This window comes from Homarus americanus, unplaced genomic scaffold, assembly GCF_018991925.1.
Source record: "Homarus americanus isolate GMGI-L3 unplaced genomic scaffold, GMGI_Hamer_2.0 scaffold19318, whole genome shotgun sequence".
In the NCBI taxonomy this organism is placed as follows: Eukaryota; Metazoa; Arthropoda; class Malacostraca; order Decapoda; family Nephropidae; genus Homarus; species Homarus americanus.
The window spans coordinates 2306446-2328512 of NW_024732238.1; the positions used below are offsets into that span (position 1 = coordinate 2306446).

The 22067-nt window shown below is 36.5% G+C and overlaps 1 protein-coding gene across 2 annotated transcripts; it reads left to right on the forward strand.

Annotated features, from left to right (window-relative positions):
* The first annotated feature begins 418 nt into the window (after positions 1-418).
* Positions 419-16827, forward strand: LOC121868292 (synaptic vesicle 2-related protein-like). 2 transcript variants are annotated; one of them, XM_042368735.1, is made up of 13 exons: positions 419-539; positions 3886-4092; positions 6010-6062; positions 7006-7150; positions 8336-8519; positions 8742-8805; positions 9102-9227; positions 10971-11058; positions 11401-11521; positions 12079-12260; positions 12600-12711; positions 15106-15190; positions 15409-16827. In XM_042368735.1, the coding sequence occupies exons 2-13, from the start codon at positions 3918-3920 to the stop codon at positions 15613-15615; spliced, it is 1542 nt and encodes a 513-aa protein (XP_042224669.1). In that variant the 5' UTR covers positions 419-539; positions 3886-3917; the 3' UTR covers positions 15616-16827. The 2 variants fall into 2 exon arrangements, with proteins under 2 accessions (XP_042224669.1, XP_042224668.1); XM_042368734.1 differs by having other exon boundaries at positions 3895-4092.
* Positions 16828-22067: the final 5240 nt, after the last annotated feature.

The window sequence follows — 22067 nt, forward strand, 5'->3', positions numbered from 1 at the left end:
TTTCTATTTTGTATTTCTATAAGAAGTGCTGTGACCGCTTCCTATGGTGCGGTCCCCTACTTGTACCAAAGAAAGGGATTTGAAACGCTTATATATTTAATTTTATTCAGAAATACGGACTATAGTCAAAGAAACTCTTACCCCGCCTTCCACCCTCCTTTACAAAATAATATTCAGCACTGTAAAGATAAAGTTTTTTTTTAATGGAGAGTCAATGTTTCACTGTGTAATGTGACTTTGGCTTCGTCTTTATACAGTAAACTCGTTAAGCATTTGCAATATATCTACTCAAGTGTTTATTAATATTATAACAAAACCAAACTTACGGGATTATTAAGTACTTGTTTATCTTATTGATAACTATAACTTGGTGAATGAAATACGCAACTCTATTTTTTTTGTCAAACGCTGTGTTGAGTAGTGTGAGGTTGACGTCTTACCACTGACAATAATAATCACTGGTGGAGGAGTAAGGAAGACTATTGTTCTCAGGTTGGCGAACACTTCTCATTAAGTGAAACACTGCTGAGTCTTCTGAGGTGAGTATAAAGAAAAAATTAATGTAAATTTATGAGAATATGGTTTTAGTATTCACAGGAAGAAACCAATTTTATGTGTTGGTATGAGAAGCAGATGTCGAGTGGATGCAGTGCTCACCTCCTGTTCCAGAGGACAGTGGTTCAATCCTTGGGCACTCCCAGTTCACCCTGCTGTAAATGGGTGCCTAAGTTTACAACTTGGGAAAGTGAATGCCGTTGAGTGCAGTACCGGCCATGCTGCCTCCTTGTGTACCGAAGGCATATACAGTGTGCTGTATCCACACTGTCCATGATGGGCAGTCATGACTATGGTAGACAAAATGGAATAAACAATTTGTCTGCCATTGTGGATTTCTTCTCACACATTGCTTTTCAGGTTGTGGTGACTCTCCATGGTCTTTATTTATTACAATTTATATTGGGATTGAATTCGTTAATTTTTTCTAGAGATGTTGTTTGGATGGCATTAAGAAAATTGAAATGACAATGCACAGGTTAGGAAATTGGGTAAGGTTAGGTCAGGTTCTAATAGGTTCTGTGCATTATCATTTTTATTTTCTTACTTAGTACTGTATCATCCAAACAACATCTGAAAAAATGGTGCAATTCCAGAAAGTCCTACTGGTGCTAACCCTCTTCACCATAACAATTTCTTCATTTTAAAAGTGATTTTTAATGTGTGTGTTATGGGGCAACCTGGCAGCAGTGGATGTAGATGACCTGTCTCATAATATTTAGATTTTGTCTGATTATATACTGTACAATAATGTAAAGTACTGTATCTTGAGTTGGTCAGAATCTATTTTCTTTAAAGTTATGTCAGCACTTTTGGAGAGGTGACCACTTGTAAAATGATACAGGAGCCATTCATATTTTCTTCAGATGCTTTACAGTACAGTACTTGTAGATGTGTGTTTTTTTTTACTTAGAAAAAGCTAAGTTTGTATCTTCATTGCTTTGGTGAATTGCCTAAACATCTGTCAATTATGTCTGATTTCCAATTAAAATCAGATATACAGGTGCAAACAGGGATGTTTTTTGTCATTTTGTGAAAATGCCAAATGGCAAAGAGGCTTTGACCTTCTTACCTCCTCCCCATCATCAACAACGTTTTTCAGCCATTTTCCATGTTTATGTGGGATAGCTGTGATTACCTGTCAGCAAACCCAGGGTGCCAGCCCAGAAAATGCAGCAGAGACCAGGGGATGGGCACAGCTCTGGTGATTCAGCTTCCATGAGGCATGTTGAAGCAAATTGTTATAGTTGGATGCCCTTCCTAATGCCAGCCCACAGGGTGAGGAGTGAGAACAGCAGGCAAGGCAAGGTCTCAGCTCCCCGAGGTCAAGAAAGACTACCCACTTATTGTTATACAGTCGTTTCAATGCTGGATCCATTAACTATAAGTACATTCAAGTACCAAATGTTCAATAGAGAAAATCCCCAAAACCATTAACTTTGCTGACACTCCTATTTTGAGCATTAACCAGTTGTTGTGGTGGTGGTGGTGGTGTAGAAGACTGGTGTGTTTTTTAGGACTGAGCACTTACAGCTTTTCCTGTTGTTGGATGCTGAGGAAATAAATGAAATCTTTGATGTCTGATATTAAGATTTTTATAACTAGGATAAAACTTAAGCTTAATGATGGCAAAACCGAGTTTATTGTTATCTAAGGAAATAGAGGGGTGACAGCACAGATGATTTTGGTTTTTTAAACTTTGGGTAAGTACTGCACTGTCTGGTTGATTCTGTTTGTAATCTTGGGATGCACTTTGACTCAAAATTTAATTTTAAAGAGTACTATATAAATTCACTAGTTAAGAGGTGCAACTTTCATATTTGAAATCTATATGCTGTGAAACAGATTTTGGATAGACAGTGTCTTGTGACACTTAATTAAATTTACTTATTTTGACTTGGATTGACTATTGTAACTCTTCATGGGTCTGCCTACCTAACTGTCTGCTGAAGAAAGTTCAGAAAGTATTGGACAGGGTTGCCAGGCTTATTTTTGCACTCCCACCGAGGACTCCCACTACCCCATTCTTGAATGAATTGCATTGGCTTTCAATTAAAGCTAGGATAGAGTTCAAATTCTGCCTAATGACTTTTTAAGACACCAATGTTTGGTGAGTTTAAGTATTTGGCCAAGCTACTAATTCCACTGACTACACATTCTGAAATGATTTTGTGTAGTACCTGTAGTGATGATCCTTTATGACTTAAGAACTTTCTTTAATTGAAAGCTTATGATCCTGAACAGAGTACAGTGATGGAAAATTACAGGGTTGAGGAAGTATTAAAACTTAAGAATATATGAATGGTAGAAGCTGAACTCACTTTTTGTGATCCTTTATTGTAGTACAGTACAGTATTTCTTTTTATGCTCAAGTCTTTGACTTTGTACTGTTTTGAGCGCTAGTGAATTCTTTAGAACAACTGGCGCTTTTGAGAAACAAAAGACCAGCTATTATTATTTATCATTATTATTAATCTATCAAAAATTTGTGCTTCAACTCTGGTAACTGGCTACTACTTTTGGGGGTTTCTCTGGGTTGTTTTCTCGTATATTGTCATGATCGTGATAACGGCTAACCTGAAAACCTTAAGGATTCATATTACGCTCAAACGTCCACAAAACCTTCCGAGTCCCCCAGTGGAAACGTCCCCCGTTTTCTCTGTTTCCCCGTCTTTGTCTTAAGGGAACTTTGAATATAATCCGCGGATTTCGTAGCAGACGCTGTATGTTGGGACCTGTTGCCATCCAACCCTTTGTAATCAATTTAATTTTGCTTTTGATAGCTGAGTCAGAGCATTGTTAGTGAGGATTTATGTCTGTCTGTCTGTCGGTCGTATATAAGGATTAGCCAATCTTATTTTTAATCAATCCCAATATTTTTCACAGAATTTTCCAGAAACTTGTAAGAATTTGTATAGACTTAGTGTATCTGAGGTTTCATTTTCATGTACGTACTTCAATTTGTATAAGAAAAATTAAACTTGGGGAATTTTGTTTTATTTATTTTTTTGCTTTGTTAGCTTTTAATTAACTTTTACTATTAACCCTACTTTATAAAGACATGTCAGACATTGGTCTTTCTGAAGAAGAATTCTGGCAAAACAGCCATGTCCAAAAGGTTATAGGTAGAGTAACCACTGTCTAAAATTGTTATAAAGATACCTGGTAATAATTTTTATATTTGTTCAAGACTATCCTAGTAAAGACCACATAAAGGACTTTTATAACACTGTGGTGGTTTGTGAATGTTCATTTAGAAATGTGCTTAGAAATGTCAAACAAATCAGTTTTGATCAGCTGGTACAATAATTCTGTTATTGAAAATCTTAGTTCTTGCAGGTTTGGACATCACCAGCATCATCATGAGCCGTGAAGACAAAGGGTCTTATCAGGGGTTTGGTGGTGCTGGCAGCGGTGAAGCAAGAGACTTCCTCGGAGGGTCGTCGTCAGGAACTCCGTACAGATCTGATTTGTCTTCACTGGACCCGGGAGCACAGATAGAGATGTCAGCTGCTGTTTCAGGAGTTGTTCCTGATGGTATGTTACACATGGCGCCCCAGGGGCAGATCCAGGAATATCAAAATTGGGGGTCCAAGAAGTTTTGGGTGGGGGAACATGGCGAGCATAGCGAGTTCACCCAGCTGTTTTTTTTTTTTTTTTAATATCATGGGCATTTTGAGACCATTTTGAAGCCATGTGCACTTAATATTAGGAGATATTCTAAGCTCCTTAGTAAATGTGCTTTACTATGCAAAAATGCCTGAGTACAACACTGCATTAAAGAAAAAGTACAGTATTGGAATTTTCTGATGAAAAGGGGGATCTGGACCCCAGAAACCCCCCTCACCCTGGATCTGACGTTGCATCAGTAATCATTGCTATTGTGTAAAACATTGAAATTTGACCAAGTGAAATTCAAAGCTGTGATCTTATTTCTAGATTGAAGAATATTGGAGATTGTGTTCCATAATTATTTTTTCCAGTACTGCATTGTATAATCTCTAATTATTTCCAGTATTTGTTCATGTTGTTGATGTCAGTGATGCCTTAAGCATTGAGTGGTGATGTTGTTTGATTAAGTTCATTATTTTGGGGCGAAGGTTGAGCTAGATTTGTAATATGGGCACTGGAAATGCATTGTCTCTTTTATTTGTTGAAGACTGCAACTGCAGTCTGTTGCTTTGAAAGATGTCAAGTGAAAAAGAAGAGTTTTGTTTAATTGGTGTGTAAATTGTAACCAGTTTACTCCCTTGTAGTTATTGAAGAGGAGTTTTGAGTATGTAGCTCTAATGTTATGGTTAAGTTGGTGTGTAATGAGTAGTAATGAGGTGGTCTGTTTTTTTTCTAAAAAAAATTTCCAGGTTGTTTGTTGCTAAAGGTGATGTAGGGTAAGGTTGGTCTGTCTGTGTGTATGAAAGGGGATCTAGTGTGATAGTTGTGGTTGTAGAGGAGGATGAGTTCGTTAATTCTGGTGATTACTGTTGTAGCTGTATACTTGTCATGGTCTAAACTGGATTTCCAGTAACAAGCCTCTGTCCAGCCATTGCCTTGCTCTAAGGAAATTTTCTGGATAGCTCTGCTACATACAAACACGACAATGTTTATTCGGTCATACCTGGAAATACATGTCCCACTATCAGTTGTAAATACCAAACACACAAACAGTATCCATCATACCTTGTATTTAACTCACATCTAATAATAATAGCAATCAAGTGATTAACTTCCCAAGTTGGCTGAATACAATTGCTCAAACTCGCTTGTGACGGATCTGTTGTTATGATGTGCGTAAGAACAGTAGCGGACGATTTCGGATGTTATCACCGTACACTAAACTCTGTAGCTGGGTCACTGACGCACAGTTGCTAGATATTGGTTAGAAGTCGTCTCCGGACACGTAACCAGACCACCTCTTGTGCTCACTGCATCTTACACACTGCCCTCCTGTGCGTCGCCTGTTCACTGTCTTCACACACTATCATCCTATAGCTAAAAAACCCACATCTGGCCACCACACCTTCTCTTATCGAGTAGCTAATGGATTTGTCGCTGACGCTTCAAAAATACAACCCTCATCTCTCTCTCCTCTCCCTCTTTCCTTCTCTTCCTACTGTATCTCATGTCCCATAAGATGCGGTAAAATCCAGATTATAACCAATGGCAACATGAATCATGGTGTGCATGTGAGTTAGTGCAGCACTGATGACCCAGCTTTTCCCTATTTGACAATTGTCACCTCAAGTGTCCCATTCTAGGGGCTGTGGTTGTTGGGAAAGATGCACTTTTTAGTAAATTTATTTTCAATCACACATGCCAAGAGTCCTGTTTGTTAACTGTGCATTAGTCCCTTGGTCTGTGCTTAGTTATGAAATGGGATATTAGTCTCAATCTCTCCATTTTCTTTTGCATAAAACACAATAATTTTTCTGTGGTTGATTGGAATTTCTGTTTCAGACACGTTTACTGTTGATCAAGCTGTCAACGCTCTTGGATTTGGAAAATTTCAGGTACAGTTCAGATGACTAACATGATTGTGAAATGGACAAAAAGATTCCAATGTAGGAAATTAATATTCACATTATTTTTGTTAGAAAATGAATGGAAGGAAATGTGTGCCCCACACTTTTAGTTGGACATGATGGGAAACAGTAGAGTGAAAGAAATAAAATGATTTATGATGTTCAAGAAGCATATTACAAAGGGATTATTAAAGAAATATATATTTAGTGCTGAGGCCATATGAACTTGTGGAAAAAAAATTACCAAGAACTTGGGATTTCAGTGTTTGGAGGAGGTTTCTTGTGAGCATCCCCATTGTTGCATTGAAAGGTGTATAGGGTGTTGATGAAGATTGAAAGTTGGGAATTAAATGTTTAAATTTGAAATAGAAAAACTATACAGAGATACATCCTGAGCCTGCCTATTTAAAGCCACATTAGCTATACGGGTGTGAGTTATTGATATTGCTCATGGAAAATACAGTTAAATGATGAAGCTTTATTCAGAGTATAATGTGTGAGTTACTCTTGCTTTATCCTATCACTATAGTCTTCTGCATCCTCAAATTGTCATTGTCTTATGAATTCTAGTTGTGTCATTTACAAGGGTAGCTTAGCTACCTTATAGTAATAAAAATAGTTGTATTTTGCTTGTAAGGTAGACTAACTAATATGCAAAGTACTGTCAGCCAACAATTTTTGTTTGCATGTTGAGATATAATTATTGAAAAATCTGTCAGAATCCACATACACTACTCTGTTTTGATTACCTGTGTAGTATGTGAAACAGCTTGATATATAAAGTACTGTACTGTATATTTGAAAGTGTGTAGAATATACTTGAACATAAGTGCTTAACTTTATACAGTACTGTATACAGTACTGTACAGTATATTGTAACGACATTTAAAAAAAAAATCTTTGTGTATTTAAGTAATTTTATCTTGGACAGGTGAAACTCTCTCTTATCACTGGACTATGCTGGATGGCAGACTCAATGGAGATGATGATTCTGGCAATCTTAGGCCCTGCACTACACTGTGATTGGCACCTTTCAGAATGGAAGCAGGCTTTCCTCACCACTGCTGTCTTCATTGGTTAGTACTGTATTGGTCTTCAAGCTAATTTGACAAAAGGTAGATTTCTAAGTGTACAGTATACTGTACACAGAGTTTATAAAATAATTTTGGTTGAATTTAAGGGACTTCTTTTATAAAAAAAAATCTTATTTCTCAGGAAAGGCAAAAGATTTAAATTCCTATTATAAAACCAGCCTTTAGATGTATGTTTACAAGGCAAATGCAGATGGAGGCCCACTAGCGGAGAACTTTGTGTGTTAATAGGTCCCTAGTGCAAACCAAAAGTGCACTATTTGAGACTGAATGTGAGAAGGACCTAGGTGTGTATGTTGACAATGAGCTGAAGTTCTCGAGAAGAAGGCAAATCAGGCAAATAAATTATTGGGTCTTATAAGATGGTCGTTCAGATATCTAGACGGTCCGTCCCTCGTAATGATCTTCAAGAGTGAAGTGCTTCCCCATCTGGAGTACTGTCACCTCATCTGGTCCCTGAGATATGCTAGGGACTGTCAGTTGGTTGAAAATGTTCAAAGGAGGGCCACCAGACTGGTGCCTGCACTTCGGCACCTCAGCTACCCTGAGAGATTGGAGCGCCTGAACTTGCCTAGCTTATACTACAGACGGGCAAGGGGTGACCTAATTGAGGTGTATAAGCATCTCAAGGGGCACTACTCAGTCGATTGTCCTTACTTGGAGCTGGCAGACGCTCGCTTCACAAGGGGTCACAGCTCAAGATTGAAGAAGCCGCAAGTCCAGAAAACTGTGAGGGCAAATGTTTTGGGAGTGAGAGTTGTGAACTCTGGGAACAATCTACCAGAGAGTGTTGTGACGGCACCAAGTGTGAGCTCTTTCAAGACCAAACTTGACCAACACTGGAGCAGGTTCAGGTATATTCAGGAGCCGGTGCATGCCCAGTACTTGCCAACAATATGTAACAGAGACGTGACCGATCGCCCAAGCGGCTAACGAGCCGATCATTTGGTGAAGAGGATAAAAAAAAAGTAACAGACGTGACCGATCGCCCAAGCGGCTAACGAACCGATCAGTGGTGAAGAGGATAAGAGTATTAGAGTGACTTAGGGTCTTTTTGCAACTCATACTTTGTAACAATAATTATAGTATGTTCTTGAATGTTGTAATGTAGGAAGTAAGCACAGAAATTGTATTTTCATTTATTCATTTATTTTCTGTTTTGTTAATTAGGGATGATGCTGAGTTCGGCCTTCTGGGGTAATCTCTCTGACAAGTATGGGAGAAAGAAGTCTTTAAGATTGGCAGCGGTGATGTTGGCTTATTGGGGATTACTCTCTGCGTTTGCCCCCACATATAATTGGATTGTGTTATTGAGAGGACTTGTGGGATTTGCAATTGGCTGTGTACCTCAGTCGTGAGTAACAAGTATAATGTCCTGTGTTGCTTTTACTGCATGCTTGTTTTACTGCTTTGTTTGTGTACATTGTTTAGATTCACATTAGTGGACCACATGAATTGTATTTGTTTTATTTTATTAGTAGAAATCTTTTTTGCTCATTTTACCTGTTTTATCCTTTTCACTTGGTCGTGAAATACAATGAAGTTCATAGTTTAGAATTGGAAAATTTGTTTACAGTGTAACCCTGTATGCTGAGTTCTTACCTGCTCACCAGCGTGGCAAGTGTGTTGTGTTGCTTGATGTGAGTGCTTTTATGCTTCCCTTTTTGTACTGCTCTAAGCTTCCTTGGTAATTGAAAATGTTGATAATTCTTATGATGATTATAGAACAGTGTGTTTTGTTTTAGTAAATAACTCCACTTTTCACCAACAGTATATAATGTAGGCTGCCTCTAAAATCTACATACATTAAGCTATATCATATGTGAAACTCAATTTTCCATGATTATTACTTCATAGATTATAAACAGTTGTATTTCTAGTTATTAATATGGGATACAGTATAAGAGTGAGGATAAAAACTGGGTTTACTTTTCAGTGTTTTTGGGCTGTTGGAGCTTGTGCAGAGGTTATCCTGGCCCTGTGGGTGATGCCAACCATGGGCTGGACAGGGCTCCTGGCTCTCTCTATCATCCCTCTGGTTCTCTTTGTGATTGTCTGTCAGGTGGGTAAACACTTGACCTTTAAAAAAATTAGTTGAAATCATGCTACTTAATGAGTATGTGTTAGATTTTTGGTGACTAAGGTATATTACACTTCAAGTTTTCATATATTATTATTATTATTATTATTATTATTATTATTATTATTATTATTATTATTATTATTATTATTATTATTATTATTATTATTATTATTATTATTATTATTATTATTATTATTATTATTATTATTATTACCTTTTACCAGTTTTCAAAGTCTGTACAGTTTCTCTATTAGTTGACAATCGTCTGTACACAGCTAAATCATGCAGAACAAGTGTAACAATCCTCAAAATGAAAACAGGAGTAAAGATACACATACAGGTAATAGTGTACAGTTGGATATTTGTAGAATCCACCCATTCTTCCGTATCAATTGTTTCAGATTCTGTTTTAAGATTCTTTTCAATTTATTTACTTATATTTATTTCCTGTGAGCATATCTAGGAATTTATAGTAACCTATTATGATCTTTTCATTACTTTTCAACTGGTAATTGCTGCCATCACCCAGACATGCCTCACACAATATTATCATGGTTTCAACAGTAAAACCTCTGAATTAACTTTGGTAGCTGGCAGAGAGGTCAAGGTACATGAATTCTAAATACTGTATTGTATTTTCTGACAATCAAATTATATTTGAAGGAATGAAGGGTGATGCACTAATTACAATTAATTATGTACTATGTATGGAAAGAGGTGTTGTTGCCTTGTTCATTTTGGATTATCATTTACAAATTAAAGGAACTGCCACTTGGGTTCAATCAATGCTTATTAAATGCTACTTTAACACTTATACAAAACAACACTATTTGGTCTCACTTGTAATACTTCAGTAACACTCACAATTGTACTATTTTGTATCGCATCCTTACCCACACTGAAGACCATTCACAATACTGTACTATTACTTATAATACACCGAGTACCATGGCTACAGATCACACTGGTGACTAACTAGTATCAACAACTAGGAATCTTGGTGATATTACAACACTAAATATCAGTACTTCTTAATACAATTACTGTACTATACCTGATACTGAAACAATACTTATATCAACAGGATATAACACACATACAGGTTGGCTGACAATAACATGGCATGGCTCACATTCACCACAATGGAGCCAAACACTGCCTTGGGGTTCACACAGGCTGGAACCAATCCAGCCTGACTAGAATGAATAGATGATAGAAACTGCTAGAATGAATAGATGATGGACACTAGAATGAAGAGAAGATTCAGCAGAACACTACCCAATAACTTGAGATGTATAGGATTAGAAAAGAGAGACTGGAACAGTATAAGGGAACTCTGGGTGTAAATGGGTGGGTTTGGGTGTAAATGGAAAGGTCTGGGTGTAAATGTATGTAGTTTGTCTTGGTGATTATAACAGCGGAAGAGGCCCTAAGTATACTAGAACTTCTCTTTGTCAATTGTGTGTTTAACGGGTTTCTCCTACATTGAGTAATTGCTGTACTCCTGAGAAAGAAAGAAGCTGAGAGAGATCAAACAGGGCTGCATAGTTGCCAAGGCCAGTGTTGGCTTTGTAGTTATGATCTCTAAGCTGAAAGATGGAAAGCTTGACATATTCTGGAGCAGTTTTTAAGTGTGTGTCAGATTGGTGGTGATATGTTTTTTCACTGCTTAATATCGTATTTAAAAATTTATATTAATTTTACTTAAATTTTTTGTTGCAGTGGTTACCTGAGAGTGCGAGGTTTGATGCTGCATCAGGAGAATCAGAAAAAGCTTTAGCAACTCTTCAAAAGATTGCAGATGAAAATGGTTTACACATATTTAATCTTTCATGTTAGAGTTTATTTATCAGTATATTTAGGTAGTGTACTGTTTAAGCTAAATATGGATACAATAAGTGAAAAAGAGCAATAATCTTGTATAAATTCTTTCTTTATCAAAGATTCAAACTGGTCTGTTTATGGGGCAGTCAAGTAATAAGAATAAAATAGCAAACCTGATTAATTAGTTGGACTGAGAGAAAACAAGTAAATAGTGAATAAGGAGAGAGTCTGTGTTGTTGTCTCAGTTACTACCATTCTGCTCTGTTGTGGGAAGGTCTTGTAGGAGTGGAAAAAATGTATAATATTATATTTTGCTTGTTATTTCCAGGAAAACCAATGTTACTGGGACGTCTGATTGTTGATGATGTTGCTCAGATGAACCGTGGACGAATAAAGGATTTATTGGTTCCGGACCTAAAATGGACAACACTGCTCTTGTGGTTTATTTGGTAAAACATTTATCTCTTTACCCGGTATTCTTGTTCTAGTACCTGTACAGTGATTTATAACAAACTGTGATGAGTAACATTTAGGTGGAAGATAATTTATTCTCAAAACCCGACTAGCCTTAGAGATGAGCACACATCAAAACCATTGGATCTCAATGTATAACCGGTGAAGAGAGAATGTTGGCTAACTTGCAACTTTTAACCCCTATTGGGACAAATAATCATGTGACTTGTTTTCAGATTCAATTGTTATTCAGTAGTACATGGTGAGAGCAAGCCAAGGGTTTAATATTTAGATGAAGATTACGACAGATAAGATAGGAAGTGAGGAGCATTGATTGGCCTGCCATTTTAAATAAAAGAAAGTTGACTTTCCTGGAAAATCAGAGTGAAATATTTGATGGAAAATTTATACAGTAAATCCTTAATGTTCATGGTGGTTAGTTAGTGTTTAGCTGTCTAGTTGGGGACTTGTAGAGTATATCCAATAATTTTTTTTTTTTACTGATACCCCTGTATTAGAATGTCGTTCTCACAGTATGTTTTTTGTGTTTTAGGATATCATGTGCCTTCTGCTACTATGGTGTGGTGCTTATGACAACAGAACTGTTTGAAGCCAAGGGTAACCTCTGTGCTCTCTCGGGCATGAACAGTGCTTTCACATGTACAGCAGATTGTCGTCCTCTCAGTTCAGATGACTACCTTGACCTTCTTTGGACTACATTAGCTGAATTTCCAGGTATGAGTTTTAAAAACCTTAAATGTGAATATTTGTAACTGATATCTGCTCACAGATACCTGTAGTGTTATCTATGAAGTTTTAAGAGGACGTTGCATATCATATATGAAAAATACCTTATAATATATTTAAAATTCACTCATCTCAGTCTTAGTGTGAATGAATAAGTGGTTTGGGTTCATAACTTGAGAATTAATGATCAGTTTCTCTCTCAGCCTATAATGTTCTTGGTAGGACATTAGACAAACTCTCATTATCCAAAACAAAACTTATAAGATTTTTTAAGTGTTTCCAGCCTTCATAAAATGTATCTTAAATAATATAAGGAAATTCCTACAGGTATTTTCTTTACCATTTTGGTCATAGAGAGACTTGGAAGAAAGACAACAATGGCCCTGGAGTTTATAATATTTGTTATAGCCATCGTCATGCTGTTCATCTGCACGTCAAAGTAAGTCAATTATATTTTTCTTTTCTTTGATTAATGATAGACTTATTATTGCTTATTTGAATTATTTTATAGAATTATCAAAGGAATCATAAACTAAAAAAAAATATGTGGTTTGGAGGGTGGGTGAACAGAATCATACTACCTACACTCGTGTATGCAGATGAGATCATCATTGTCATCATTTTACAACCATTTTTCACACGTACATGGGTTAGCCATGCTTACTTGATGGCAGCTCTCCATGCTGCACAGCTTCCTGCAGCCTCTTTTGTTCGGCGCTTATCTCCGAGGTTAGGTATTTCTCACTACCTCTCCCAGTGTCATTCTTGGTATACCCTAAGTTCTCTTCCCCTTCACATTTAAACTAATTTACCTGTTTATTTATCATTTCACCACTTATCCGCTTGCTAGCCATTTGGGTGGTTGGTCTGTTCTTTGTTATGGATTTTATTTGTCTTGTGGTAATACAGGAGGAAGTTATTTATGTTTTGTAGGATAGTTTGGTCATATAATTAAGGATGAGGGGATAATAACAGAATGTTAATGGGCAAAATTAAGGGTAGGAGGGCCAGGGGAAGGCAGAGAATGGGATGGATGAATGAAATTAAATACTGGGTCCCCAGAGAGATAGAAGATCATGGAGGATTGTTAAACACGCCCCCAAAATTTTTTGAGTGGAGGAATGTGGTTGCCAACCCTCAGATATGAGGACTGTATTCTGATTGATTGATTAAGATTCACATTTGGATAACACCCTTTTCACATGTGTCTGGGATAAGCAGGACTCAAACCTATGACATAGTAGGCCACCATAATTTTGTATCAAACTTTCAGGATTCTGAACTTATCCAAATGGTATACAGTATACATTTGTTTAATAGCCACAAATTAAAAAAAATGAATTCCAAATTGTTGAAGTCAGAAATTATGAGAGTTTACTTTACTGGGGTATTTATATAACTTGTGAAATTATGATCCTGTAATTGGAAAAGTTTAATGAATAACTACGGTAAAAACCCTGAGTACCAGACCACCACAGTAACAACATAACAAAATAATGACACGAATCTTGGAAATTTATTTTTTAAATTTTGAAAAATTATCTTACGGATCATTGTTATAGTTGTGGAGTGACGCAGCATGGACCACGTGGTGCTGTAAGCCCAGCCCGCAGCTGTTCTGCACTCAGTCTTTACGTGGCATATAAATAACACACATTGTGAGAACAATGCCCAAGCAAGTACGTTAGAGTAAGGGCCCAAAGAGCAGAAAACATCCTACCATGAAGGATAAACTTGAAGTGTTAGCCATGGTAGACAATAAATGCTTTATTTCTGAATAATGCAGAAATTTAGAACTCTGAATTTACTAAAAGTATATCATAAATGTGATCCACCCATGTCCACTCGCCAGCAGCTGTGGCCTTGAGATGGCTACACATGTTATCGCTAATTCATGTAATGGAACTGTAAAAGTTGCGGGAAAATCATTTCAGTATTCTCATGTAACTTAGAAATACAGTGAAGGAAATATAATATATAACTGTAAAAAAGAAAAATGAAGAGCATAAGTGCGAACAATATTCTGTGTGGGAGGTGAGCGTATTTGTGGATGCTTCACACTTACCCCAATGTGATGTCACAGCATACACACTGTAGCAGCCACGCGTCTCATCAGTCAACTGGCTGGCTGAACTCATCCACTCTTGACATTACCCAGAGGATGGGTCAAGAGCAGAAGGATCTATTTTTTTGCATATAAAATGTGTGCTATTGTATTTTATGATGTGCTATGTAATATTTTCTTTGTTTGTTATAGTAATTTTTGCTAATTTTTGGCATATTTAAAATGCAAAATAACAAAGGATTGGAACCTATTCCCTTTTACTCATTGTTAAATATACCTATGACAATGAAGTTCCTGAGAATGAAGTGGATTTCATGAACACATCCACTTAATTCACATCATCCACTTCATCTCACACTGCATAAGGTCATCCATGCCACATACATACTTACATACATATGTATGTTGGGTCTCAGGAACCTTAAAAAATCTTCTTTGTGGCTCTTAAAGCTTCTAAAATCAAGAACCTTACCCTACATCGATTAACACTTGAAATAAAAACAATTGAAGTTACTGCAAGAATAACATAAGTAAGATTATTTTACTTGAAGTAATTTATTATGAACTTAAATAAGGCAATCTGTGTTAGTGTAATATTCTGGCTGCTGTTTTGAACAGTTTTGCCTCCCTGCTGATAAGGATGTCCGAATAATGGATTCCATTTGAGTAACAACGTCACTGTGGCTTATTTAGTCTGGTACTCAGTGTTTTTACTGCATACAAATTATCTCCATATAGTAGAAGTAATAAGATTATGTGCTTCCTCAGTCGAACGTGGCTCACTTTCATACTGTTTATGGCACGTGGCATCATCTCGGGAGTGTTCCAGGCAGCCTACGTCTATACACCAGAGGTTAGTGTAAATTTTCTGTGTACTGAACTATATTTTGATATAGCTATGACTTAACACACACATACATACACACACACACCACAATATACATACATATACTGTACACAAAATAGATGAATGGGGACAGGTAATAATTGGATATGCCACATGTGAAAGAGAGAGGGCTGTGACTCAGCAAAGTGTTTTTCCTACAAAATTCTAACACTGTTTTTTTCCAGGTGTATCCAACATCCCTGCGAGCAGTGGGTGTGGGGACGTGCTCTGGCATGGCTCGTTTTGGTGCTATGTTAACACCTGTTGTTGCACAAGTCCTAACACGCACTTCTATACACCTTGCTACAGCAACCTATGGCATTGTGGCCATTCTTGCCATTGTTGCAGCATTGATGCTTCCCATTGAGACACGAGGCAGAGCAATGACTTAATTTTTAAAATTTTAGAACTCATATTTCTTCAAGATTCTTCTGTGGGAACTTTTCAAAGCTTTGGCAAATACGCCTGCTGAAAGCAGTACCCTACCTTGATAGAGGAGAGATACTGTGCTTTACTGCATCATATAAATATGATAATTCACCTTCACAACTGGATCCTAATGCATATCTACTTTGTAAAAAGGTACCATAAAAGGTAGAAGGCTTGACAGTTTTGGCGTGAACATAATAAGATGCTCTGACCCATTTATTTGTTAACATCAGTTACCAACTTAGTTCTAAAGTCACCCGTAGCACAGCATGGGCATTCTGTTCCTGCTTTAACCTTGCAGACAGCTAAGTATTCTGTCTGTGGTATTAGAGTTAGACACTTATATAGGGTGTTCTGTGGCCACACAAGCCTGGGTACTAAGTTAGATTTTTTAGAGTGTTTCCTGTTATTAATGATTCAAGTTCTCCGTTAACTGGAAGGTAGTTGTGGGGTCAACACCTCCTTGTACAGAGTAATACAAAAATCTAATGCATAGATTACCATATCTTTTATAAAATATTGTCTACCAGATAAGGGTTCTGACCCAAGGCTACTAAGAGTTGATCCTGGTTTATTTTTTTGGTGGAATCTCAGGTAAGTTTCACATCAGGTGTTTACACTGGGTTTCCTGGCTTGGGGTTATCAGATCTGCACATACTATATTCAGTGTGAAACATGTTGAACGTGTTTAGAGGCTTTACTTGCTATCTAAGGGCATCGTCCCACTGGAACCATTTTTTAAATTTTTATTATTATTATTACAGTAGTAGATTTATATGAAATTTTATCACATTAAATAATGTGTTAAAATTTCAGCAGTGTTTCCATTAAAATTTCAACAAATTTGTGTGATAAGATTTGTTTATTATTATTTTCTCTTTTTATAATCCAAATACCTGTATAGCAAATGGTTTTGATGGAAATTATTATGGCTTTTAATGATATAAAGAGCATGGACTGATGATACTTCAATACTAGAACCAAACAATTATACCCATTCAATGATGAGGATAAAAATCCTTCAAGATTTATGGCATTTCCATCTAATTAGGTATAGTAATTTTTAATTTACTTAATTTTTATCCTCTTCACCACTGATCGGCTCGTTAACCGCTTGGGCGATCGGTCACGTCTCTGTTACTTTTCCTTTTCTTTTATCCTCTTCACCAAATGATCGGCTCGTTAGCTGCTTGGGCGATCGGTCACGTCTCTGTTACTTTTCCTTTTCTTTTATCCTCTTCACCAAATGATCGGCTCGTTAGCTGCTTGGGCGATCGGTCACGTCTCTGTTATGCACTGTTGGCACTGTTGCACACTCTTTCTAGTACAATGTTTAATATCCTCCCATCATTGGTGAATGTAATATTGTTTGAAAATTTAAAATCGTCCAAGAACTTTTGGAGTGATTTCCAATTTTATGTGCAAAATGCTTGTTTTGAGTTTCAATCCTTTGAAGATTTACAAGTGTTTGTCACCTTTCTGATTTTGTTGCACAATATTAATCGCTGGAGAGCAAGGGTGTCAAAAGGCACTACCTTTTTCTCTTTGTTGTTAGGTTTAGAACTTATTAGAATAACCCAGATTTATAAAACTCATTGTGAGCAATATTACAGATCACTTTCAAGGGCTTTATCCCACTACGTACTGCATTTTAATTACTTACATTGAGTCCGTGAATTGCTGATTGATAACCCTTTAGAGTAGAATTTATGTTTTCCCCATATTCTGCTTTATCATGTAATGTAATAGAAGTCTTTATATAACTTTATTTTAAGGCTGCTTATAAATGGAATACAAGAAATAATTTGTTTAGATAAGCAGCCAGTGTTTGCCCTGGGTGTAACCTGTTTGGGTATTGGATGGTTCAAACTGCTGCTACTGCTGGCATGATAGTTTGCAGACATTAAATTTTAATCTGTTTTATCACAAATACCTGGGCAGCACCAGGTTCAAATACTGTACTGGTACTTGGGACAGATTAAACTTCATTTCATCTTAGGTTCCAGAGAATAAGTGGATGATAACTTTTTTTTTTTTTTGCTTATATACATAGTTGATGATCATGAGTGGTAACTACAACCAACACAATAGAGAGGCTGATTTGGCTCAGGTTGTTTTGAAGCAACAGATTACCTTATTCTCAAAACCTGTACTCTGACTAAAGGTGGTATACATGGAACCTTTTGTAGATATACGCAGGTGTAATGAAAACCTAGGTCACTCTGCCCTCTCTTCTTAGGGAGAACAACAGATTGAAGCAATATCAACTGACTAGAAGGGTGGTATCTTCTGGTTGATGGTAGGTTCTCTCATTTTAGGAATTCTGAAAAGAAGATCATTGAGACTTTTAAGTGGTTATAATGGAAGATGGAGAGACTACATAATAACAAGGTTCCTAATCAGAGAGATTCAGTGAAATTACTGGCTGATAAAGTAACACCAAGGGTAATCAAAACCATAGTGTTGGCATATCTACAGGAAAGTTCAGGATGACATCTTACCGAGTCAAAAGTCAGTAAAAACACTTGGAGGCATTTGTATACATATATATTCAATTCTGAGAGCTTTGAATGGATGATTGACCCTGAAATCCTGTTTTATAACAAGAGTCATGGTTGAATAACTATTTCCTTTCCTCTCCCCTGGGATTGCTTGGTGACCTTCATTTTAAGCTGGTAATTGATGTCAACAAATAAACTAGTTGATTTGAAGCATCTTCATGTTATGCTTACAGCAAAACCCATAAATCTTCTCTCTTTTTAGGGTGCTTTCTTAGTAAGTGGATATCCTTTATGACCTTGGTATGAAGATAAAGAATAATCTTATTATTGACTATCATTAATTTTAAAGCCTTGTCATTACAGTAGTTGGGGTCTTGGTGCCAGGTTTTTTACCCTTAATCATGCTGACTGTATAGTGTTCAGTTTTGAGTTGGTTATAAAAGAGTATTTTTAAATAAATTTTAAAATTTATTCCTTCCTAAGGTAGTTGTGTAGAATATCCAGAAGTACTTGAAGAGTTCTTGTGACTGACTTCCGTAAGGGGAATATATGTTGTGCATCAAAGCTTTAATTATCTTGAGAATTGCTCCTTGTATCAGGTGTCCCCTAATGATCAAGAGATAATTGTTAAGGTTGATCTTGTTTCTGCATACACAGCTACAAGATAGAATTTAGGCCTTTCATTGTGAAGTATCTCTTGTAGTAATATTAAGACCAATAAAGAAAAACAAGAGAAGAGTAATGATAAAAAAATGGTAAATTAGTATGTGGATTAAGATTTTGTTTTTATATAAATTCAGAATGAAACACAATGTATCAAAGTAGGAATAGTGGCCTGTTTATTTATAGATATAACCCAGATTGTCTTCATATTAGAATAAGTAAATTGAACCCTCACTTTACGCGGTCAATTGAACCCACGGCGGCCCGCGTAAAGTGAGAAACGCATAAAGTGAACAACATAACATATGGGATTAATTGAAATAGAGACTGGGCCGACCCCCAAACTCCACTTTTTCAGACACAATACCTACATTGTAGTAAAAATAACTTCTTAATTTTATGATGGTATGCACACACAATTAATAATTAAGAGAAATATAAATAATATTAGGTTTTTTAACACTTACATTATTAGAAAAGATGGCTGGGCACATGGGGATGGGGGGTTGGTTCCGAGGCAGAGGGCAGATTATTGGCCCTCACCTGTATCACTTGCATCAATTGTATCACTATCCACCACAGAGGCTTGCAGGGCCTCTTTGTCAAACCCCTCAAAGTCCATATAAATCCATATCTTCACTATCATTATCACTGACTTGGGCTGGCTGTGGTGGGTGGCGGGTGAAGAACTCGGTAATGTTTTGATGACTGGGCGACCTTGTGCGCACCCTGCTCGCGCCACTCTCCGCGTAAAAGGGTACACATACCGCGGAAAGTGAGCATTCCGGTTTCGGCAGGGTACCGCGTAAACGTGGAAACGCGTAAAGTGAAACCGCGTAAAGCGGGGGTTTACTGTAATAGAATATAAAGTACGTGTAAAGAAACATTTATGTACCTGTACATGTTTAAGATTTGGTATATATACATACACATGCCTGTACAGACAAACACACACACACACACACACACACACACACACACACACACATTCACTAACACGATGATGAAATCATTATACAGGTACAGAATAATATTTCTATAACTTACAAATAGGAACTCTGTTAATAGTGTTACAAAATAATGTAGTAAATGAATATCAGAGAAGGAATAGTTGATGTTCTGAAGGTAGCAGGAGGTTTAAAGCTAATGAGGATATTTATAACTTTTTGTGTAACTTTTAATTTAATATATGAGGATATCAGGAAGTGTGTGTGTGCGTGTAGAGAGAGTTCTTATTCGTCAGTTTCTGCCCGTTTCTCTCTACACATTTCTTGCACTTTTCGCCTTAACATTTCCTCCCTTTTCTGTAGGTTTTTGTTTTCTTTAATCCAGTCTGCATGTATGTGTGGTTGAAAGAAAAAAAAAAAACTTGGTTTTCAGTACTCTTTCTCACCCCTTCCATCCTGGTAACTCCAGATGCAGGCCTCAGGTAACTCATCCCTTTGGTTCAAATTTTATACCATTCTGCTCTTCTTCAATTCCTTATTTTACTGCCCTGAGAAAACATTATACTCTATCTGAACTCATATGGTGATACACTTCGGCTGACTATTCCCCTTCCTCTCCCGGATTTTATTATTGATCCTATCATTCTTTTCTAACTTCACTAATGAATACAGTGAACCCTTGTAATTTGCGGGGGATAGGTTCCAAGGAATGGTGTGAATAGGCATTTTTAAGAATTACCTGTAATTTGGGAAGCATAAAGGGGGAGGGGGAGCAGGAAATAATGTTGATTACCTGGCAGTGAAATATATCTAGTTCTAGGTTTAAGTTCATCACAGTATAAATGCATTACCGATATTAACTTGCATTTTGATGTAATACAGTACTACATTCTTACCCCAGTACTTGCCAACGGTGCATAATACTGTAATAAATTTTTATGTTTTTACTAATTGGTTCATGAGAGAAATTTATATGTGTTTGTGAATTGAGGTTGAGACATACAGAGCATATGATGGATTTTGGCTATGTTTATGATGAAGGTTTTAGCTAGAAATTTTATTTAAACCCTTGTTAATGTGTATTAAGGATTTATTTATATGTCTTAAGTGTTGTGACTTGTTTTGTAGATATACATATATATAATACTGTACAGTATATATATTTTTAATATTTTTATGAGCAGGATAAAATATTTATGAAGTGTCAGTTTTAATCTTGCTTGGTAGCAGTTAACTCTTTCTAGGTATGAAACCATGACCTAATTTATAAAAGGCTGAAATTTTGGAGGAATTTAGGCTTAGATGAAACATTTATAATTTGTTTGAATTCTTTTATTCTTGGTTTTATGTAAATTATATAAAAACTTGGTTCATGTGTATTCTTAGTTTTTATTATCAACTTTAACACATTTTTACAGTTACAATACAGTACTGTACTGCACAGGGTATTGTCAAATTTGATGTAAATGACATTTACTAAGTGATCAAAAGAATGAACAATGCAGTACTTTGAGTATTCCATCACTGGAAACAAGAATTGATTAACTTTGCCCTTTTTTTTATGTTGAAATTAGTGTTAGGAGCTTCATGAAAACAAGTAAAAGTGTTTTTGTGGATACTCAACTCACCGAGTGAAATTAATGACTCATGTATTTCAGCAGTTCAGTAGCATCAATAACAGCAGATGGTGGTAGTGTTTCTGTTGCTCTTGATTCTGACCACTTTGTAATATTCAGGAAAACACTTAGAATTATAAGTACTGTATATACAGTACCTACATATGTAAGTAGTTGACAGCTATCAAACTGGGAGATACTCTACTACTGCCTGGGAAGATATTGGAAGCATAATGTGTTGTCTAATGGTAGACACTGCTGCCATATGGCATCAAAAAAATTGTGACCAAGTCCCAGGTTGCTGATCTGACTAACTTTGTCTCATTTACACACAGTTTCAGGGTTTCGATTGTTTCTCATACAGGAGGCTCCCCAAATTCGCGGGGGTTTGGTTCTCAAAATGGCCGTGAATCGCCAAATCCGCAAATAACATTTGCGGACGGGGGTGGGGGAGATACATTTTTATTTGTGTACAAAGAAATGTATATTCCCTTTGTGTGTTTGTCCTTAGGACAATTATTTATTTTACCTGGAGTAGTGTGTGTGTGTGTGTGCAAATAAATAATAATTGGAAAATACTCTCACAAATGATCAGAAAAAATTTATTAAAAATATAACAGTCTACCCTCAAGTCCGTGCTGTTACAGTACTGTACTTTATTAATAGAGCACGAACTTGAGGGTAGACT

Bases quoted from the DNA above. Each gene is read 5' to 3' on its own strand.
- LOC121868292 (XM_042368735.1), top strand. From the start codon at position 3,918: ATGAGCCGTGAAGACAAAGGGTCTTATCAGGGGTTTGGTGGTGCTGGC. The intron at 7,151-8,335 runs GTTAGTACTGTA...TTTGTTAATTAG, and splicing joins CACCACTGCTGTCTTCATTG to GGATGATGCTGAGTTCGGCC. The intron at 11,522-12,078 runs GTAAAACATTTA...TTTGTGTTTTAG, and splicing joins CTGCTCTTGTGGTTTATTTG to GATATCATGTGCCTTCTGCT.